Source organism: Salmo salar, chromosome ssa15, assembly GCF_905237065.1.
Source record: "Salmo salar chromosome ssa15, Ssal_v3.1, whole genome shotgun sequence".
In the NCBI taxonomy this organism is placed as follows: Eukaryota; Metazoa; Chordata; class Actinopteri; order Salmoniformes; family Salmonidae; genus Salmo; species Salmo salar.
This window is the reverse complement of record NC_059456.1, coordinates 56400581-56424146: the sequence shown is the minus strand read 5'-3', so window position 1 is coordinate 56424146 and position 23566 is coordinate 56400581. Positions and strand designations below refer to the sequence as shown.

At 40.9% G+C, this 23566-nt stretch overlaps 1 protein-coding gene across 1 annotated transcript; it reads right to left on the bottom strand.

The window, feature by feature from the left end:
* Window positions 1–2058: 2058 nt before the first annotated feature.
* LOC106571771 (syntaxin-11-like) lies at window positions 2059–4181 on the bottom strand. The gene is made up of 2 exons (XM_014145225.1): window positions 3589–4181; window positions 2059–2065 (listed from the first exon to the last, which is right to left on the bottom strand). The coding sequence occupies exons 1-2, from the start codon at window positions 4179–4181 to the stop codon at window positions 2059–2061; spliced, it is 600 nt and encodes a 199-aa protein (XP_014000700.1).
* Window positions 4182–23566: the final 19385 nt, after the last annotated feature.

The following is a 23566-nucleotide window of genomic DNA, read 5'->3' as shown; positions in this document are numbered from 1 at the left end:
TTTCTCACCCGTCTACACACAATACCCAATACTGACAAAGTGAAACGTTTGCACATTTTTGGAAAATGAAATTCAGAAATATCTAATTTACATAATTATTTATGGCCCTTTGTCAATACTTTTAGAAGCACCTTTGGCGCTGATTACAGCTTTGAGTCATTTTAGGTATGTCTGTATGAGCTTTGCACATCTAGATTTGGGGATTTTCTCCAATTACTCCTTGCAGATCTTTTCTTTTGTGGAAAGACTTGAAGATTGCTGTGAACCACCACTCCCGATCTATCTTAACGTTAAATCGGGAGCGTCTTTCCTCAGATTTTCAAAGGGATTCAAATCTGGGCTTTTGCTGGGCGACTTAAGGACTTTCACATTCTTGTTCATTAAGACATTCCAGGGCTGCGTTTCAAACTCATAACAAAACACACCCTCCACTTACCCTAGCCTTGTGCCCTAGGGGGAATCCCCGCGGCCATCTTTGTTGTTGGGCCAAATGATTAGCCAAGCAAGGGAAGTTATCAATGTAAGCCTCTCAGCCCTCATTTTGATTGAGTTTGCGAGTGTACAATTATGTTCACTCCAGAGCCTGTAACACCCCAGAATTCAATTCGTGATGATTGTACAACTGCTAAGAAAACTCCAAATTAAAACCAACATTAATATTGAGAAGTAAACATACAAGTGTAAGTAAAACTCTTCCAAACATGATTATTTGGTAAAGTTATCAGGGGTAGTAACTAGCATAATTTATTGGACTATTTCTTTCACACACACACCTCATTGGCTAGGTTAGCAAGCTAGGTTAGCTAGCTAGCTAACTAGCCACATCTAGCACAAGCTCACTACTAAACTGACCTGACAATCCTACTATCGTGGACACTTGCCTCCAAGCAGCATTTTTTGTGTTTATGCCCCTGTAGCTGTCAGCAATTGTGTCAAAAAGACACGGTTTTGAGGATACTGCGAAAATGATTCTCTCCTCCATGTGTCCAACTGCATGTGACCAGCTGCAAAAGGTACCTGCATCAGTATAGTTGCCTAGCTGCGCAAAATGTTATGCAGCAGTGATGCAATGAAGCAGTCGGTGTGTTCAAAGGGTAAGGTCGAAGCAGGTTCTCATCAAGGAGTTGCATTTATTTAACTCCATTCATTGTTCCCTCTATCCTTAACAGTCTCCCAGTCCATACTGTTGAAAGCATCCCCATAGCATGATACTGCCACCACCATGCACCACAGTAAGGATGGTGTTAGAGCTGTGCCTGGTTTTCTCCAGACATAGTGCTTTGCATTCAGGCCAAAAAGTTCAAATTTTGTCTCATCAGACCACATAATATTTTGCCCTATGATCTCAGTGTCTTTCACATGCCTTTTTGCATACTCCAGGCATGCTGTCATTTGCCTGTTTGGCAGCAGAGGCTTCCGAGACGCCACTCTCCCATGAAGCCCAGATTTGTGAAGCGCTGTAGACCCGGTTTTCCTTCTGGCAGTTTATCTCATCTCAGCCAAGAACCCCTCATGTTAAATGTGCAACCAGAGGGAAAAAAAATTGAGATCACCTGTACTCCAAAGCTCTCCCTCGCCCTCCATTTGGTAAATCCGACCACAAATCTATCCTCCTGATTCCTGCTTACAAGCAAAAATTAAAGCAGGAAGCACCAGTGACTTGGTCTATATAAAAGTGGTCAGATGAAGCAGATGCTAAACTACAGGACTGTTTTGCTATCACAGACTGGAACATGTTCCGGGATTCTTCTGATGGCATTGAGGAGTACACCACATCAGTCACTGGCTTTATCAATAAGTGCATCGAGGATGTTGTCCCCACAGTGACTGTACGTACATACCCCAACCAGAAGCCATGGATTACAGGCAACGTTCGCACTGAACTAAAAGGTAGAGCTGCCGATTTCAAGGTGGGGGACTCTAACCCGGAAGCTTCGAAGAAATCCTGCTATGCCCTGCGACGAACCATCAAACAAGCAGAGCGTCAATACAGGGATAAGATTGAATCATACTAAACCGGCTCCGATGCTTGTCTTATCTGGCAGTGCTTGCAAACTATTACAGACTACAAAGGGAAGCACAGCCACGAGCTGCTCAGTGACACGAGCCTATCAGACGAGCTAAATCACTTCTATGCTCGCTTCGAGGCAAGCAACACTGAGGCATGCATGAGAGCATCAGCTGTTCCAGACGACTGTATGATCATGCTCTCTGCAGCTGACATGAGTAAGACCTTTAAACAGGTCAACATACACAAGGCTGCGTGGCCAGACGGATTACCAGGACGTGTGCTCTGGGCATGTGCTGACCAACTGGCAGGTGTCTTCATTGATATTTTCAACATGTCCCTGATTGAGTCTGTAATACCAACATGTTTCAAGCAGACCACCATAGTCCCTGTGCCTAAGAACACAAAGGGAACCTGCCTAAATGACTACAGACCTGTAGCACTCACATCCGTAGACATGAAGTGCTTTGAAAGGTTGGTAATGGCTCTCATCAACACCATTATCACAGACACCCCAGACCCACTCCAATTTGCATACCGCCCAAACAGATCCACAGATGATGCAATCTCTATTGCACTCCACACTGCCCTTTCCCACCTGGACAAAAGGAACAATTATGTGAGAATGCAATTCATTGACTACAGCTCAGCGTTCAACGCCATAGTACCCTCAAAGATCCTCACTAAGCTAAGGATCCTGGGGCTAAACACCTCCCTCTGTAACTGGATCCTGGACTTCCTGACGGGCTGCCCCCAGGTGGTGAGGGTCGGTAGCAACACATCTGCCACGCTGATCTCAACACTGGAGCTCCACAGGGGTGTGTGCTCAGTCCCCTCCTGTACTCCCTGTTCACCCATGACTGCATGGCCAGGCACGACTCCAACACCATCATTAAGTTTGCAGACGACACAACAGTGGTAGGCCTGATCACCGACAATGACAAGACAGCCTATAGGGAGGAGGTCAGAGACCTGGCCGGGTTGTGCCAGAATAACAACCTATCCCTCAAAGTAATCAAGACTAAGGAGGTGATTGTGGACTACAGGAAAAGGAGGACCGAGCACGCCCCCATTCTCATCGACAGGGCTGTAGTGGAGCAGGTTGAGAGCTTCAAGTTCCTTGGTGTCCACATCAACAACAAACTAGAATGGTCCAAACACACCAAGACAGTGGTTAAGAGGGCACAACAAAGCCTATTCCCCCTCAGGAAACTAAAAAGATTTGGCATGGTCCTGAGATCCTGAAAAGGTTCTACAGCTGCTACATCGAGAGCATCCTGACTGGTTGCATCACTGCCTGGTATGGCAATTGCTCGGCCTCTGACCGCAAGGCACTACAGAGGGTAGTGAGTACGGCCCAGTACATCATTGGGGCTAAGCTGCCTGCTATCCAGGACCTCTACACCAGGCGGTGTCAGAGGAAGGCCCTAAAAAATTGTCAAAGACCCCAGCCATCCCAGTCACAGAATGTTCTCTCTACTACCGCATGCCAAGCGGTACCAGAGTGCCAAGTCTAGGAATAAAAGGCTTCTCAACAGTTTTTACTGTAGCCGACTATTTGCATTGTGTGCCCCCCCAACCCTCCCAACATGGCCATCTGCTGGAACAGATCATGCACTTCCCTCAGCCTGGTCTCTAGCTCTACCAACTCCTTTTGCCTTCCTTTTATCTCACACAGAGCCCAGCGGGATGACTGCCCCTCGGTCTGCAGGCTCTGGGACAGCTCCCCCCAGCCTTCACCCCCATTCTCTGTCAGCGTGTCCAGCTGCTTCTCGGTCACCTCCTTGCCCATGATAGAGGCCTGTCTCTGGAAGCGTGAGCTCCACATTTCTCTTTGGGCCTCCTCGACCTGGTTGTATCCTGCTATGGTGGCATGGAAGGCCTGGGTGAGGTTGGCGTGCTGGGTGTTGGCGATGCGGGACATGGCGGCATTGGGTCCGTGTTTCTCCTCCAGCTCACAGCTCTGCACCCCCAGGGCCTGGAGTCTGACGTACAGGGCTTCGCCATGCTGGTGGATCCCCCTGGTGATGGAGTTGGAGTCATGCTTGATGATGGTCAGACTGTGGACTGTGGTGCCAATGCGCTCATTGTGCTTGACCAGGCTCTCCACCTCCAGGTGGAGCAGGGAGATCTCCTGGCGTATGGAGTGGGCCTCCTCCAGGATACTGTCCATGGTGGGGGAGGAAAAGAAAGAGGCCTGGAAGACCACAGCCTCCTGGGTGATCTCCACCTTGTTCACGTCATATTCTGGTCCATACAGCTCTGTCTCAGGTTCAAAGTCATCCTGCTACTTGCTGATAGTCTGCATGTGACACAGCCTGTCCCGCATCCTGCCTGCCTGCAAGAGAGGAGGACACAGTTAGGGTCCAATAAACAATGGGATACAGTGCTCTTCAATGGATAGTCGCTGACTCTAATAAAAAAAAGGTAAATATATTGTTTAACCTCTCTTGGGGAGGTGGGACGCTAGCTAAACCACACAGCCATTTTCCTAGCAAGGACAGGCGTCACAAAAACCAGAAAACCAGCTAAAATTATGCACTAACCTTTGACGATCTTCATCAGATGACACTCCTAGGACATCATGTTACACAATACATGCATTTTTTGTTCAATCAAGTTGATATTTATATCCAAAAACAGACTTTTACATTGGCGCGTGATGTTCAGAAAATATTTTGCCTCCAATACTGTCCGTGAATCAGCACTACAATTTACAAAAATACTCATCATAAACGTTGATAAAATATTAAACTGTTATTCAAAGAATTATAGATGAACATCTCCTTTATGCAACCGCTGTGACAGATTTCAAAAAAGCTTCACGGGTAAAGCACACTTTGCAATAATCTGAGTACTGCTCTCAGAAAAAGACATCAAGCAATACAGATACCCGCCATTTTGGAGTCATCTAAAATCATAAATAGCATTAGAAATATTCACTTAGCTTTGATGATCTTCATCAGAAGGAACTTCAAGGAATCCCAGGTACACAATAAATGTTGTTTTGTTCGATAAAGTCCATAATTTATGTCCAAATAGCTCCTTGTTGTTTGCGCGTTCAGTAAGCTACTCCAAGTGTAGGAAGCACGGCCAAAATGTCACGACAAAAAGTTTAAAAAAGTTATATTTACATTCGTTCAAACATGTCAAACGTTGTATAGCATCAATCTTTAGGGCCTTTTTAACTTAGAACTTCAATAATATTCCAACCGGACGATTCCAATGTCTTGAAAAATGTTTTGGAACACAGCTACCCCTCTCGTGAATGCACGCCAATGAACTCATGTGCTTTCCTGAGTCAACAACTTCCAACTTCCTTTGTTGGCTCTCTGTTCACCATAGACGCCTCAAACAACTTTCTAAAGACTGTTGACATCAAGTGGAAGCCTTAGGAAGTGCAAAATGAACCCTAAGTCACTGTGTGTTAGATAGGCAATCACTTGAAAAAACTACAGCCTCAGATCCTCCACATCCTGGTTGGATTTTTTTCTCAGGTTTTTGCCTGCCATATGAGTTCTGTTATACTCACAGACATCATTCAAACAGTTTTAGAAACTTCAGAGTGTTTTCTATCCAAATCTACTAATAATATGCATATTCTAGTTCCTGGGCCCGAGTAGTAGGCTGTTTAATTTGGGTATATTTTTAGTCCGGCCGTGAAAATACTGCCCCCTACCCAAGAGAGGTTAAATGACCACAGTGTGGCAGGGCCTTGTGAGATGCGACTGCCAACGGACCAGAGCTAGGAGGGGTGTCACGGTACACAGGCTCAGTGATGCAGAATTAAGGTCCTACATTTTTACTCATTACTTGGGTCTTTGTGAAATATTACATGGAAAATCTGGATTTGATATTTAGTAATGAGTAAAAAATGTAGGACCTTAATCCTGCATCAATGAGCCTGTGTACCGTGACTCCCCTCCTAGCTCTGGTCCATTGGCAGTCGCATCTCACAAGGCCCTGCCACACTGTGGTAATTTAAACAATATATTTACAATATATTTACGACTGTATGTTATCTAACTATGCTCCATGTCATAGGCTGTAAGCTTGTTCATTTAGCTGACAAGATATGCTTATAAGTCCCGTGCCATTATTTTATATTATATGATTTTATAGTAAGAAGAATATAATTCACTTTGCTGAATGAAATAGAAAAGATATATTTCGTTGTGTTAGACTTTGAAACAACATCCACAACGACCATGTTATATACTGCTATTGAACTTTCTTCAAATTGATCATCACAGTGAGGGGATCTGCTGTACCTATGTTATGTCTGAAAAGGTCAGTATGAATTCTTCTGTCCTAGTTCTAAACAATTTATCATCTAGTAGGCTTTGATTCAATTTCCAATATCCTCGCCCACGTGGAAATTCTGTAAGAGTAATATATATGCCAATTATGTGATGATCCGACCGCCTTCTGTCCCCTATCAACACTTTTTTAACTTTTGGTGTCAGAGAGAATGGCATAAGAATGTTGTCAAGACGACTAGCTTGATTAAGCCTTCGCCATGTATATCTCACTAGGTCATGGTATCTAAGTCTCCATATATCCACTAATTCCAATATATCCATGACATTCATGATTTCCTTAAGTGCCTGAGGGTGATAGTTTGTAGTGTGATTTCCTTTCCGGTCCATAGAGGTATTTAAGACCGTATTAAAATCTTCCACCATAATAACAGAGTCTAGTGTTGCTTGTAGAGTTGATAAATTCTTCTATATATTTTCAAAGAAGCTTGGATCATCATTATTTGAACCGTATAGGTTAATAAGCCATATTGGTTTATTCTCCAATAACATATTTAAAATAATCCATCTACCTTGATGATCTGTTTGGACAATTTGTACATTTGGATCCAAATTACTTTTAATTAAAACCATCACCCCTTTTGAATTTCTTTGCCCATGGGAGAAATATATTGCACCCCCACAGTCCTTTTTCCACAAAACTTAATCTCAAATTGTTGAATGAGTTTCCTGTAAACAATAGATATTATATTCCTTCTCTTTTATCCAGGTAAATACTGATTGTCTTTTCTTATTATCTGCTAGGCCATTACAATTGTTACTGGCTATACTTATTTCACCACTTACCATAATGAGACACAACTTTCAATTCTATTTATCAAATATATGTTTGTAAATGTACCAGTAAAAAGTAACATGATGATTGAGTGTCTATATAGCTGTACCATGATATTTGCATTGCTACTAAGTAAACCTCCAATTGGTCCCCACTATTCCACCCGCTAAAAGCTCTCCTCATCCCGAGTTGGGTTGTCATCCCAATGCCCGGCAGACCACCCCTGATCCCCCGTATCCCATAGCCCTGAACAGACTGGGATCCATCCTTCGAAAAGAGCACTCAGTGCCATTTACAGAACAGAAGTAGATCAACCGCCAAATGCATTTCCATCGCCCTCACCTCGATTTGTATTATATATAGCCATCAAAAAATAATATATATATTTTATATTTCATATTTTATAGTTCCATCATTTGCTATTCATATTTGTAGTAACGTAGGCAATTTATGCAAAGGATTTTACCTCTCACCAATCTCGCCATTACCAAAATTACATTATTACAAGAAATTATTATATTAGCAAACCATTATTGTGAATCATCCTATATTGTCCCTAACATCTTTTACTTCTTGTCAACAGTTGTAGGATACGCAAATACACCCACACACTCATACACACTCGACTCTCTTAGATATCTCAATTCTTATTAGCCAAATCCCATCACATCTTATTAGCCAATGACTGTCACATGATCGGGTCCTTCTCACATCCCCAACGACATACACATCCTTATGGAATTCTGAGGCGTATAATGAAGATGTTGTAAGAACTGTCCACATTTACTTTTCGTCAGCCAACAAGATGAGTAGGCCTAACGAACAGCAAAAGCACTAGCCTATGTCAATCTCCTATCCCTCATAATACAGAAGTTGACCCATTCTATTGGTCAACTTGTCCTGTGTGAGAAAGAAATATTCCATAGTCTGGGACAGTTGTGGGATGCTACTAGCTTCAAAAAACATAAAACTAGGCATATGTCACGCATCACAGGAGAGCCATTTGAACTTAACTAAACTGTTTTATTTTTTATCAAAATGCGTTTTTTTGCCAGAAATGCCGACTGGAACGTGAACTTTCATGTGGCTTAGTAACAAGCGTGTATGCAATCTGTAAATAAGAATAAAATTGTTAAATTACGAAACTTGTTGGTTTAGCCACGGGAAAAAAACAGGAACCTTCCCGCTAGTCATGACTGGCTGAGATAATTGATGGGCTTGACATGCCGAGGTATGAGTTTGGATTGGTCTGCCACGTAGCACGCTTCTGCCTATAACATGAGCTGGTCAGTATATCTAGGTAATCCTTTCTAACGCAGCTTTTTTTAAAGATATCCCGAAGTAGAACTGAAAACTGTTTTTCTCCACTTTCTGGAGGACTGAGTTTTGAAATCAGGAGGAGATGGAGAAAATTCTAGCATTTGATTGCAGAGACCACTTGCTGGACAGAGAACAGATGTTTATGGTTAAGGGTCACATAAATACGCTTACAAAAACATTCATATAAACCTACTCCACTCAACTAGGATAATACCTCTTAATACCACTCCTGTGTGTGTGTGTGTGTGTGTGTGTGTGTGTGTGTGTGTGTGTGTGTGTGTGTGTGTGTGTGTGTGTGTGTGTGTGTGTGTGTGTGTGTGTGTGTGTGTAGTAGAACATGTCTGTGTGCATGAGTCTGCTCTTATGGCAGATGTACCTCATGCCTCCATTTCATTCAGCATAAAACTGGCTGAAAATAATTTTAGAAGACTCTATTTAATAAGCCACAGATAGATAAGTTAAACTAACACCTTAAGACCTATTCAGACTCAGATATGCCTGGATATGTATGCTTGAATAAGGATAACAACGTATGTGTTGACTAAAATGTAAATTGTCTGAAGATTGACAACTTTACTTGCTCTGGGGACGTGTTCAGGGATGGGCAGAAGAAGAGCAGGAAATTATATGTGTATTTGTTTCCCTGAGCGTTGATGCGAACTGAAGTAAATGTCAAGCCTAAGCAATTAGCAGCTTTGACAAAACACTACACCTGACACATTTGGAAGTGGATGTGGAAGAAGTACCTTCAGAAAGTATTCACACTCCTTGACTTTTTCCACATTTTGTTGTGTTACAGCCTGAATTTATAAATCATTACATTTAGATTTTTTGTCACTGGTCTACACACAATACCCCATAATGTAAAAATGGAATTACGTTTTATAAATGTCTTGAGTTAATAAGTATTCAACCCTTTTGTTATGGCAAGCCTAAATAAGTTAAGGAGAAAAGAGCTTAACAAGTCACATAATAAGCCTCTGTTCAATAATAGTGTTAAACATGATTTTTTTATGACTACCTAATATCTGTAAGGTCTCTCAGTTGAGCAGTGAATTTCAAACACAGATTAACCTGTTATGGCTAGGGGGCAGTATTTTCACGGCCGGATAAAAAACATACCCGATTTAATCTGATTATTACTCCTGCCCAGAAACTAGAATATGCATATCATTATTAGCTTTGGATAGAAAACACTCGAACGTTTCTAAAACTGTTTGAATGGTGTCATTGAGTATAACAGAACTCATTTGGCAGGCCAAAACCTGAGAAGATTCCATGCAGGAAGTGCCCTGTCTGACAATTTCTTGCCCTTCTTGATTATCTCTATCCAATACAGGGGATCTCGGCTGTTACGTGACACTTCCTACGGCTCCCATGGGCTCTCAGAAGGCGGCAAAAAGCTGAATTGTGGCTTTGCAGGCTCTGGCTGAAAAAAAGTAGCGCGTTTGGATAGTGTCTGCTCACAGTACTGTGAGACTCAGGCGCGTGCCCGAGTCGACCACATGCTTTATTTTCTTTCGTCTTTTTACCTAAACGCAGATTCCCGGTCGGAATATTATCGCTTTTTTACGAGAAAAATGGCATAAAAATTGATTTTAAACAGCGGTTGACATGCTTCGAAGTACGGTAATGGAATATTTAGAAATCTTTTATCACGAAATGCGCCATGCTCGTGACCCTTATTTACACTTCGGATAGTGTCTTGAACGCACAAACAAAACGTCGCTATTTGGATATAACAATGGATTATTTTGAACCTAACCAACATTTGTTATTGAAGTAGCAGTCCTGGGAGTGCATTCTGACGAAGAACACCAAAGGTAATCAAACTTTTGTAATAGTAAATCGGAGTTTGGTCAGGGCTAAACTTGGTGGGTGACTAAATAGCTAGCCGTGATGGCTGGGCTATCTACTCAGAATATTGCAAAATGTGCTTTCACCGAAAAGCTATTTTAAAATCGGACACCTCGATTGCACAAAGGAGTTCTGTATCTATAATTCTTAAAATAATTGTTATGTTTTTTGTGAACGTTTATCGTGAGTAATTTAGTAAATTCACCGGAGGTTTGCGGGGGGTATGCTAGTTCTGAACGTCACATGCTAATGTAAAAAGCTGTTTTTTTATATAAATATGAACTTGATTGAACAAAACATGCATGTATTGTATAACATAATGTCCTAGGTGTGTCATCTGATGAAGATCATCAAAGGTTAGTGCTGCATTTAGCTGTGGTTTTGTTTTTTGTGACATTATATGCTAGCTTGAAAAATGGGTGTCTGATTATTTCTGGCTGGGTACTCTGCTGACATAATCTAATGTTTTGCTTTCATTGTAAAGCCTTTTTGAAATCGGACAGTGTGGTTAGATAAAGGAGAGTCTTGTCTTTAAAATGCTGTAAAATAGTCATATGTTTGAAAAATTTTAGTTTTTGTATTTTTGAGGAATTTGTAATTCGCGCCACACCGATCATTGGATATTGGAGCAGGTGTTCCGCTAGCGGAACGTCTAGATGTAAGAGGTTAAACAACGCCTTGCAAAGAAGGGCACCTTTTGGTAGAATTTTTAAAAAGCAGACTGAATATCCCTTTAGTCATGGTGAAGTTATTAATTACACGTTGGATGGTGTATCAACACACCCAGTCACTACAAAGATAGAGGCGTCCTTCCTAACTCAGTTGCCGGAGAGAAAGAGGCCAATGGTGACTTTAAAACAGTTACTGAGTTGAATGGCTGTGATAGGAGAAAACTGAAGATAGCTCAACAACATTGGAGTGGAGTACCTCCACAATACTAACCTAATTGACAGAGTGTAAAGATGGAAGCCTTTACAGAATACAAATATTCCAAAACATGCATCCTGTTTGCAACAAGGCACTAAAGTAACATTGTGTCATAGGCGTCGTAAGGATTGGACCAAGGCGCAGCTGGTAAAGTGCTCATCTTCTTAATTTATTTAAAGAAAACACTTAAACAAACGATGAAAAACAGTTCCATAAGGCTCCCAGGCTATACAAAAAATAACCACCCACAAAACACAAGTGAAAACAAACCCAACTAAAAGGGCCTCCAATTAGAGACGATGACAACCAGCTGTCTCTAATTGGAGGTCATTGCCAAAAACCCAACATAGAAATAGAAAACTAGATATACACATAGAAATAGAAAATATAGAACATAAACCAAAAACACCGAACCACATAAAAAACACCCCCTGCCACGCCCTGACCAAACTACAATAACAAACTAACCTCTTTTACTGGTCAGGACGTGACACATTGCAAGAAATGCAGCAAAGCAATTCACTTTTTGTCTCGAATACAAAGTGTTATGTTTGGGGCAAATCCAATACAACACATTACTGAGTACCACTCTCCATATTTTCAAGCATAGTGGTGGCTGCATCATGTTATGGGTATGCTTATGGGTATTCACCTGTCAGCAGGACTATAAGATAAACCACAAGGCCAAGTCTACACTGGAGTTGCTTATCAATACGACAGTGAATGTTCCTGAGTGGCCATGCTACAGTTTTGACTTAAATCAACTTGAAAATCTATGGAAAAACCTGAAAATGGTTGTCCAGCCTGTTAGGGCTAGGGGGCAGTATTTGCACGGCTGGATAAAAAAAATGTACCCGATTTAATCTGGTTACTAATCCTACCCAGTAACTAGAATATGCATATACTTATTATATATGGATAGAAAACACTCTAAAGTTTCTAAAACTGTTTGAATGGTGTCTGTGAGTATAACAGAACTCATTTGGCAAGCAAAACCCTGAGACATTTTCTGACAGGAAGTGGATACCTGATGTGTTGTATTACCTTTAAACCTATCCCATTGAAAAACACAGGGGCTGAGGAATATTTTGGCACTTCCTATTGCTTCCACTAGATGTCACCAGCCTTTACAAAGTGTTTTGAGTCTTCTGGAGGGAGATCTGACCGAACAAGAGCCATGGAACGATGATGGCCCATTAGACACCTGGCGCGCGAGTTCATGTTGGGTACCCTCGTTCCAATACGTTATAAAAGAGTATGCATTCGTCCACCTTGAATATTATTCATGTTCTGGTTAAAAAAGGCCCTAATGATTTATGCTATACAACGTTTGACATGTTTGAACGAACGGAAATATATTTTTTCCCCTCGTTCATGACGAGAAGTCCGGCTGGCTTAGATCATGTGCTAACAAGACGGAGATTTTTGGACATAAATGATGAGCTTTTTTGAACAAAACTACATTCGTTATGGACCTGTGATACCTGGAAGTGACATCTGATGAAGAGAATCAAAGGTAATGGTTTATTTACATAGTATTTTCGATTTTAGATCTCCCCAACATGACGTCTAGTCTGTATCGAAACGCGTATTTTTATGGGCGCAGTGCTCAGATTATTGCAAAGTGTGATTTCCCAGTAAGGTTATTTTTTAAATCTGGCAAGTTGATTGCGTTCAAGAGATGTAAATCTATAATTCTTTAAATGACAATATAATATTTTACCAATGTTTTCTAATTTTAATTATTTAATTTGTGTTGTTGACTTGACTGCCGGTTATTGGAGGGAAACGATTTCCTCAACATCAATGCCATAGTAAAACGCTGTTTTTGGATATAAATATGAACTTGATAGAACTAAAAATGCATGCATTGTCTAACATAATGTCCTAGGAGTGTCATCTGATGGAGATTGTAAAAGGTTACTGCATCATTTTAGCTGGTTTTATGGTTTTGGTGACCCTGTCTTTGAATTGACAAAACATTACACACAACTCTTGTAAATGTACTGTCCTAACATACTCTAAATTTATGCTTTCGCCGTAAAACCTTTTTGAAATCGTAAAACGTGGTTAGATTAAGGAGATGTTTATCTTTCAAAGGGTGTAAAATAGTTGTATGTTTGAAAAATTTGAATTTTGACATTTATTTGGATTCAAATTTGCCGCTCTTGAAATGCACCTGCTGTTGATGGAGTGCACCACGGGGGGGACGCTAGCGTCCCACCTAGCCCATAGACGCTAGCATTGATCAACAACCAATTTGACAGAGTGTTAGTATTGAGAAAATAATAATAGGCAAATGTTGCACAATCCAGGTGTGGAAAGCTCTTAGAGACTTACCTAGAAAAGACACAGCTGTAACATTTCTAAAAACATGTTTTCACTTTGTCATGATGGGGTGTTGTGTGTAGATGCAAGATCCATTTTGAATTCAGTCTGTAACACAACAAAATGTTGAATAAGTCAAGGTGTGAATACTTTCTGAAGGCACTGTAGGTGATCAAGCATTGAACTGGTTTCTTAGACACCAATCTCATCTGGCCACTTCTAAAGACACAAATCAAGTCACACAAATTGGTAATCATGAATAATTGTGACAGAGAAAACAGCAGGTGGGCATATTCGCATATTAGTCTGGTCCAGGTGGTCGGTTGGCATTCCACTCCATGGTGGTGTGTTTGTGTGTTAGCTGTGTGTTAGGTGTGACTGGGCACTCTCAGTAGTCTTTGTACGTGACCGCCCTGTCAGATCCCAGCCTGCTGCCTAGCGAATAGAGTAGCATTGTGTCTACTCACTCAGAACACTAGCCTTATCTCAGGAGAGACAGAGAGAGACGTAATCTGTAGGATATAAAGCAGACCCACTGGGCACACACTGGTTGAATCATCGTTTCCATGTAATTTCTATGAAATTATGTTGAACCAACATGGGGGGAAACACTTAGGGGATCTGAGGAGGATGCGCTTTCTGGTGATAAATTGAGGTGGAGAGGAGATTCAGCAACACTTGGAGGACAATGGAATTAAATTAAAAGGAATGTTTATTGCAAAAAGATGGTGGTCATGCATTGGTTCAGCTAAATTTAGAGCTTTTCTTAACACACTCACACAGCAAACGTTATTTGTATTTTTTTTATTTAACATTTATTTAACTAGGCAAGTCAGTTAAGAACATGTTCTTATTTACAATGACGGCCTACCAAAAATAAAAATAAATAAAAATATAGGACAAAACACACATCACGACAAGAGAGACAACACAACACTACATAAAGAGAGACCTAAGACAACAACAAAGCATGCTAAAAACACAACATGACAACAACATGGTAGCAACACCACATGGCAGCAGCACAACATGGCACCAGCACCAAACAGGGTACAAAAATGATTGGGCACAGACAACAGTACAAAGGGCAAGAAGGTAGAGAAACCAATACATCACACAAAGCAGCTACAACTGTCAGCAAGAGTGTCCATGATTGAGTCTTTGAATGAAGATATTGAGATAAAACTGTCCAGTTTCAGTGTTTGTTGCAGCTCATTCCAGTCGCTAGCTGCAGCAAACTGAAAAGATGAGCGACCCAGGGATGTGTGTGCTTTGGGGACCATTAACAGAATGTGACTGGCAGAACGGGTGTTGTATGTGGAGGATGAGGGCTGCTGTAGTTATCTCAGATAGGGGGAGTGAGTCTTAAAAGGATTTTATAAATAAGCATCAGTGGGTCTTGTAACGGGAATACAGAGATGACCAGTTTACAGAGGAGTATAGAGTGCAGTGATGTGTCGCATAATGAGCATTGGTGGCAAATCTGAATGCCAAATGATAAAGAACATCTAGCCGCTCGAGAGCACCCTTACCTGCTGATCTATAAATTACATCTCCGTAATCTAGCATGGGCAGGATAATCGTCTGAATCAGGGTTAGTTTGGCAGCTGGGGTGAAAAAGGAGTGATTACAATAGTGGAAACCAAGTCTAGATTTAACTTTAGCCTCCAGCTTCGATATGTGCTGAGAGAAGGATCGTGTACCATCTAGCCATTCTCCCATGTACTTGTATGAGGTGACTACCTCAAGCTTTAAACCCTCAGAGGTAGTTATCACACCTGTGGGGAGAGGGGCATTATTCTTAACAAACCACATGACCTTTGTTTTGGAGGTGTTCAGAACAATGTTAAGGGCAGAGAAGGCTTGTTGGACACTAAGAAAGCTTTGTTGTAGAGCATTTAACACAAAATCCGGGGAGGGGCCAGCTGAGTATAAGACTGTATCATCTGCATATAAATGGATGACAGAGCATCATACTGTCTGAGCTATGTTGTTGATGTAAATTGAGAAGAGCGTGGGGCCTAGGATCAAGTCTTGGGGTACACCTTTGGTGACAGGCAGTGGCTGAGACAGCAGATGTGCTGACTTTATACACTGCACTCTTTGAGAGAGGAAGTTAGCAAACGAGGCCAAAGACACCTCGGAGACACCAATACTCATTAGCCGGCCCACAAGAATGGAATGGTCTACTGTATCAAAAGCTTTGTCCAAAGTCAATAAAAATAACAGCACAACTTTGCTTAGAACCAAGGGCAATGGTGACATCATTGAGGATCTTTTAAGGTTGCAGTGCCACATCTATAACCTGAGCTGAAACCAGATTGCATACCAGAGAGAATACTATAGACATCAAGATAGCCAGTCAGTTGATTATTGACATGTTTTGTGCAAAATAGAAATAGGCCTATAACAGTTAAGATCAGCTTGATCTCCCCCTTTAAATAAAGGACGAACTGTGGCTGCCTTCCAAGCAATGGGAACCTCCCCAGAGAGGAGAGACAGGTAAAAAATGTCAGAGATCGGCTTGGAGATGATAGGGGCAGCAACCTTAACCTCTTGGGGCTAGGTGGGACGCTAGCGTGCCACCCGTGGTGCACTCCATCAACAGCAGGTGCATTTCAAGAGCGGCAAATTTGAATCCAAATAAATGTCAAAATTCAAATGTTTCAAAAATACAACTATTTTACACCATTTGAAAGATAAACATCTCCTTAATCTAACCACGTTTTACGATTTCAAAAAGGTTTTACGGCGAAAGCATAAATTTAGAGTATGTTAGGACAGTACATTTACAAGAGTTGTGTGTAATGTTTTGTCAAGTCAAAGACAGGGTCACCAAAACCATAAAACCAGCTAAAATGATGCACTAACCTTTTACAATCTCCATCAGATGACACTCCTAGGACATTATGTTAGACAATGCATGCATTTTTAGTTCTATCAAGTTCATATTTATATCCAAAAACAGCGTTTTACTATGGCATTGATGTTGAGGAAATCGTTTCCCTCCAATAACCGGCAGTCAAGTCAGCGCGACAAATTAAATAATTAAAATTAGAAAACATTGGTAAAATATTATATTGTCATTTAAAGAATTATAGATTTACATCTCTTGAACGCAATCAACTTGCCAGATTTAAAAATAACCTTACTGGGAAATCACACTTTGCAATAATCTGAGCACTGCGCCCAGAAAAATACGCGTTGCGATACAGACTAGACGTCATGTTGGGGAGATCTAAAATCGAAAATACTATGTAAATAATCCATTACCTTTGATTCTCTTCATCAGATGTCACTTCCAGGTATCACAGGTCCATAACGAATGTAGTTTTGTTCAAAAAAGCTCATCATTTATGTCCAAAAATCTCCGTCTCGTTAGCACATGATGTAAGCCAGCCGGACTTCTCGTCATGAACGAGGGGAAAAAATATATTTCCGTTCGTTCAAACATGTCAAACGTTGTATAGCATAAATCATTAGGGCCTTTTTTTAACCAGAACATGAATAATATTCAAGGTGGACGAATGCATACTCTTTTATAACGTATTGGAACGAGGCTACCCAACATGAACTCGCGCGCCAGGTGTCTAATGGGACATCATAGTTCCATGGCTCTTGTTCGGTCAGATCTCCCTCCAGAAGACTCAAAACACTTTGTAAAGGCTGGTGACATCTAGTGGAAGCAATAGGAAGTGCCAAAATATTCCTAAGCCCCTGTGTTTTTCAATGGGATAGGTTTAAAGTCAATACAACACATCAGGTATCCACTTCCTGTCAGAAAATGTCTCAGGGTTTTGCCTGCCAAATGAGTTCTGTTATACTCACAGACACCATTCAAACAGTTTTAGAAACTTTAGAGTGTTTTCTATCCATATATAATAAGTATATGCATATTCTCGTTACTGGGTAGGATTAGTAACCAGATTAAATCGGGTACATTTTTTTTATCCAGACGTGCAAATGCTGCCCCCTAGACCCAACAGGTTAAAGTAGAAAGGGTCTAAACCATCTGACCCAGATAGTTTTTGGGGTCAAGTTTAAGGAGCTCCTTTAGCACCTTGGACTCAGTGACTGCCTGCAAGGAGAAACTTTGTAGCGGGGCAGGGGAAAAAGAGGGAGGAGCATCGTGGCTAGTTGCATTAGAAGGGGTGGGAGATGAGGAAATGTTGGACGGGGAAGGAGGCATGGCTGAGTCAAATAGGAATCCTGACTTAATGAAGTGATGATTGAAGAGCTCAGCCATGTGCTTCTTGTCAGTAACAACCACACCATCAACTTTAAGGGACATGGGCAGCTGTGAGGAGGAGGGTTTATTCTCCAGGTCTTTAACCTCTATGGGCTAGGCGGGACGAATTCGTCCCACCTACGTAACAGCCACTTGAAGCCTGTGGCGCGATTTTCAAAACCTTAAAAATCCTATTACTTCAATTTCTCAAACATATGACTATTTTACAGCTATTTAAAGACAAGACTCTCGTTAATCTAACCACACTGTCCGATTTCAAAAAGGCTTTACAACGAAAGAAAAACATTAGATTATGTCAGCAGAGTACCAAGCCAGAAATAATCAGACACCCATTTTTCAAGCTAGCATATAATGTCACCAAAACCCAGAAGACAGCTAAATGCAGCACTCACCTTTGATGATCTTCATCAGATGACAACCCTAGGACATTATGTTATACAATACATGCATGTTTTGTTCAATCAAGTTCATATTTATATCAAAAACCAGCTTTTTACATTAGCATGTGACGTTCAGAACTAGCATACCCCCGCAAACTTCCGGGGAATTCGCTAACATTTTACTAAATTACTCACGATAAACGTTCACAAAAAGCATAACAATTATTTTAAGAATTATAGATACAGACCTCCTCTATACACTCGATATGTCCGATTTTAAAATAGCTTTTTGGTGAAAGCACATTTTGCAATATTCTAAGTACATAGCCCAGGCATCACGGGCTAGCTATTTAGACACCCGGCAAGTTTAGCACTCACCATAATCATATTTACTATTATAAAAGTTTGATTACCTTTTGTTGTCTTCGTCAGAATGCACTCCCAGGACTGCTACTTCAATAACAAATGTTGGTTTGGTCCAAAATAATCCATCGTTATATCCGAATAGCGGCGTTTTGTTCGTGCGTTCCAGACACTATCCGAAATGGTAAAGAAGGGTCTCGCGCAATTCGTGATAAAAAAATTCTAAATATTCCATTACCGTACTTCGAAGCATGTCAACTGCTGTTTAAAATCAATTTTTACGCCATTTTTCTCGTAGAAAAGCGATAATATTCCGACAGGGAATCTCCTTTTCGGCAAACAGAGGAAAAAAATCACAAAGGCGGGGGCGGTCGGGTCACGCGCCTAAGCCCAGAGTCCCTTGATCGGCCACTTGAGAAAGGCGATAATGTGTTTCAGCCTGGGGCTGGGATGACGACATTCTGTTTTTTCCCGGGCTCTGAGCGCCTATGGACGACGTAGGAAGTGTCACGTTAGAGCAGAGATCCTTAGTAAAAGATAGAGATGGAAAAGAAGTTCAAGAAATGGTCAGACAGGCCACTTCCTGTAAAGGAATCTCTCAGGTTTTGACCTGCCATTTGAGTTCTGTTATACTCACAGACACCATTCAAACAGTTTTAGAAACTTTAGGGTGTTTTCTATCCATATGTAATAAGTATATGCATATTCTAGTTACTGGGTAGGAGTGGTAACCAGATTAAATCGGGTATGTTTTTTATCCAGCCGTGTCAATACTGCCCCCTAGCCCTAACAGGTTAACCTGTTATGGATAGGGGGCAGTATTTTCACGGCCGGATAAAAAACGTACCCGATTTAATCTGATTATTACTCCTGCCCAGAAACTAGAATATGCATATAATTATTAGCTTTGGATAGAAAACACCCTAAAGTTTCTAAAACTGTTTGAATGGTGTCTGTGAGTATAACAGAACTCATTTGGCAGACCAAAACCTGAGAAGATTCCAAACAGGAAGCGCCCTCTCTGACCATTTCTTGGCCTTCTTGATCATCTCTAACCAAAACAGGGGATCTCTGCTGTAACGTGACACTTCCTACGGCTCCCATAGGCTCTCAGAAGGCGGCAAAAAGCTGAATGGTGGCTTTGCAGGCCCTGGCTGAAAAACATTAGCGCATTTTGATAGTGGTCGATCAGAGAACAATGAGACTGGAGGCACGTGCACGAGGCGACCCCATGTTTTTATTCTTTCGTCTTTGAACGAAAACAACGACTCCCATTTTAAACAGCGGTTGACATGCTTCGAAGTACAGTAATGGAATATTTAGAAATGTTTTGTCACGAAACGCGCCGGGCGCGTAACCCTTCGTCACCCTTGGATAGTGTCTTGAACGCACGAACAAAACGCCGCTATTTGGATATAATTATGGATTATTTTGAACCAAACCAACATTTGTTATTGAAGTAGAAGTCCTGGGAGTGCATTCTGACGAAGAACAGCAAAGGTAATACCATTTTTCTTAGAGTAAATCTGACTTTGGTGAGGGCTAAACTTGGTGGGTGTCAAAATAGCTAGCCTGTGATGCCGGGCTATCTACTCAGAATATTGCAAAATGTGCTTTCACCGAAAAGCTATTTTAAAATTGGACACCTCGATTGCATAAAGGAGTTCTGTATCTATAATTCTTAAAATAATTGTTATGTTTTTTGTGAACGTTTATCGTGAGTAATTTAGTAAATTCACCAGAAGTGTTCGGTGGGAATGCTAGTTCTGAACGTCACATGCTAATGTAAAAAAGCTGGTTTTTGATATAAATATGAACTTGATTGAACAAAACATGCATGTATTGTATAACATAATGTCCTAGGCGTGTCATCTGATGAAGATTATCAAAGGTTAGTGCTGCATTTAGCTGTGGTTTTGGTTTTTGTGACATTATATGCTAGCTTGAAAAATGGGTGTCTGATTATTTCTGGCTTGGTACTCTGCTGACATAATCTAATGTTTTGCTTTCGCTGTAAAGCCTTTTTGAAATTGGACAGTGTGGTTAGATAAAGGAGAGTCTTGTCTTTAAAATGGTGTAAAATAGTCATATGTTTGAAAAATTGAAGTTTTGGGATTTTTGAGGAATTTGTAATTCGCGCCACGCATATCATTGGATATTGGAGCAGGTGTTTCGCTAGCGGAACGTCTAGATGTAAGAGGTTTTAACCGTTTTCCAGAACTTCTTGGGGTTAGGCCCACAGAGAGAGCTTAAAGTAACTAACTTTGGCCTTCCGGATAGCCTGAATGCACTTATTTCTCATGTGCCTGAACGAGAGCCAGTCAGCCTGAGTATTTCGAGCCTTTCGCTAAATGCAATTCTTTAGGTGGATTAACTCTGCAAGATCACGGTTGAACCAGGGGCTGAACTGTTTTTAAATCTAATTTCCTTTATGGAGGCGTGTGTGTTAACAATACCACTGAAAATATCAAAAAAGCAGGTCCAAACGTCTTCGACAGAGAGAATCAAGCTGATTCTATACCAATTTAGAGAGGCCAGGTCATGAAGCAAGGCTTGCTCATTAAAGTTTTTTAGCAAGCGTCTATGACAAATCAGGACAGGTCATTTCACTGAGCAGCCATTTCGAACGTGATCACTAAGGTCATTACAGAAAACACCAGACTGATACCTATCAGTATTATATGTGAGGATAACATTGAGGAGAGTAGCCTTTTCTGGGTGTTTGGAGTCATACCTTGTGGGATTAGTGAAAATTTGAGAATGATTTAGGGAGGCCCATTGCTTTAGGACTTGGTCAGGTGGTTTAAGCATGTACCAGTTTAGGTCACCTTGTAGGACAAATTCAGACTTAGTGTAAAGGGCCAGGGCCTTAGGGCAGGTAGGGTACAGTTGCCACTGTATTGAAGCCATTGGACGCAGTTTATCATAGCACACTCTTAACCTGTTGGGGCTAGGGGGCATCGAAATGGCCATCGAAATGCTAGCTATTAAAATCAGATCCAATAACAACATTAGAGGATTAGAAATCCAATGCTTAAGGGCGACACATCACTGCTTTCTGTAATAGAAAATAGGCTGGCCCTTTTTTTAGGTCTTGTAGATCGATGCATTGCAATCTTTCTGTTTATAAAGCACTCTTGCACAAACTTCAGCCATACCTTACTTCATTGTTAAACTACAGACGTACGTAAGAGCTACCAGACCTGGACTCAGGGTTGACTAACTCTTGAGATCCCTTCTATCTCCACTGGGTTTAAATCTGCTTTTAGTTTTTGTTGCACCTTACTTGTGGAATAAACTCCAAAACGGTCAAAATTTTGATGATTTGGTGTCTCTAGGGCAATTGACGAGAACCTTTTAACTGAAGAATGTGTTTGTTTTCTATGATTGTCTTTTGTATCGCTGTTTTGCTTTTCATACTGTATTGATGTGTATATTTTTGTGCATATTTTCGTAATTACAGTGCTCATCCGTAAAAGAGTACGAGGTCTCAGCATGACTCCCTGACGAAAAGTCGGGGTAAAAAAAAATTTCTATGGTATTTTTGTGTTTGTGTGTGATAAAAAAATGGTGTGAGAGTACATTTGAGGGAGAGCGTTGTGTGTTAAGGGAGTGCACATGCACGCATGTGTCACATCCTGACCAGTAAAGGGGTTATTTGTTATTGTAGTTTGGTCAGGACGTGGCAGGGGGTGTTTATGTGGTTCGGGGTTTGTTGGGATATGTTCTTATGTAAGAGGGGTGTTTGTTTTATGAGTTCTGGGGTTTTGGGGTATTGTTCTATGTTTTGTATTTCTATGGTTTTTCCATGTTGTGTATTTCTTTGTTGGCCTGGTATGGCTCTCAATCAGGAACAGCTGTACATCGTTGTTACTGATTGGGAGTCATACTTAGGTAGCCCTTTTTTCCACCTGTCTTTTGTGGGAAGTTGTTTTTGCATTGCTGTGTAGCCTGCAAGAATGTTTGTCGTTCGTTTGTTTTCATGTTTTGTTATTAACCTCTATGGGCTAGGTGGGACGCTAGCGTCCCACCCGTGGTGCACTCCATCAACAGCAGGTGCATTTCAAGAGCGGCAAATTTGAATTTTTCAAACATACAACTATTTTACACCCTTTGAAAGATAAACATCTCCTTAATCTAACCACGTTTTACGATTTCAAAAAGGTTTTACGGCGAAAGCATAAATTTAGAGTATGTTAGGACAGTACATTTACAAGAGTTGTGTGTAATGTTTTGTCAATTCAAAGACAGGGTCACCAAAACCATAAAACCAGCTAAAATGATGCACTAACCTTTTACAATCTCCATCAGATGACACTCCTAGGACATTATGTTAGACAATGCATGCATTTTTAGTTCTATCAAGTTCATATTTATATCCAAAAACAGCGTTTTACTATGGCATTGATGTTGAGGAAATCGTTTCCCTCCAATAACCGGCAGTCAAGTCAGCACCACTAATTAAATAATTAAAATTAGAAAACATTGGTAAAATATTATATTGTCATTTAAAGAATTATAGATTTACATCTCTTGAACGCAATCAACTTGCCAGATTTAAAAATAACCTTACTGGGAAATCACATCAACGCCACAGTAAAACGCTGTTTTTGGATATAAATATGAACTTGATAGAACTAAAAATGCATGCATTGTCTAACACAATGTCCTAGGAGTGTCATCTGTTGGAGATTGTAAAAGGTTAGTGCATAATTTTAGCTGATTTTATGGTTTTGGTGACGCCTGTCTTTGAATTGGCACAACATTACACACAACTCTTGTAAATGTACTGTCCTAACATACTCTAAATTTATGCTTTCGCCGTAAAACCTTTTTGAAATCGTAAAACGTGGTTAGATTAAGGAGATGTTTATCTTTCAAAGGGTGTAAAATAGTTGTATGTTTGAAAAATTTGAATTTTGACATTTATTTGGATTCAAATTTGCCGCTCTTGAAATGCACCTGCTGTTGATGGAGTGCACCACGGGTGGGACGCTTGCGTCCCACCTAGCCCATAGAGGTTAACTCAGTTTTTCACAA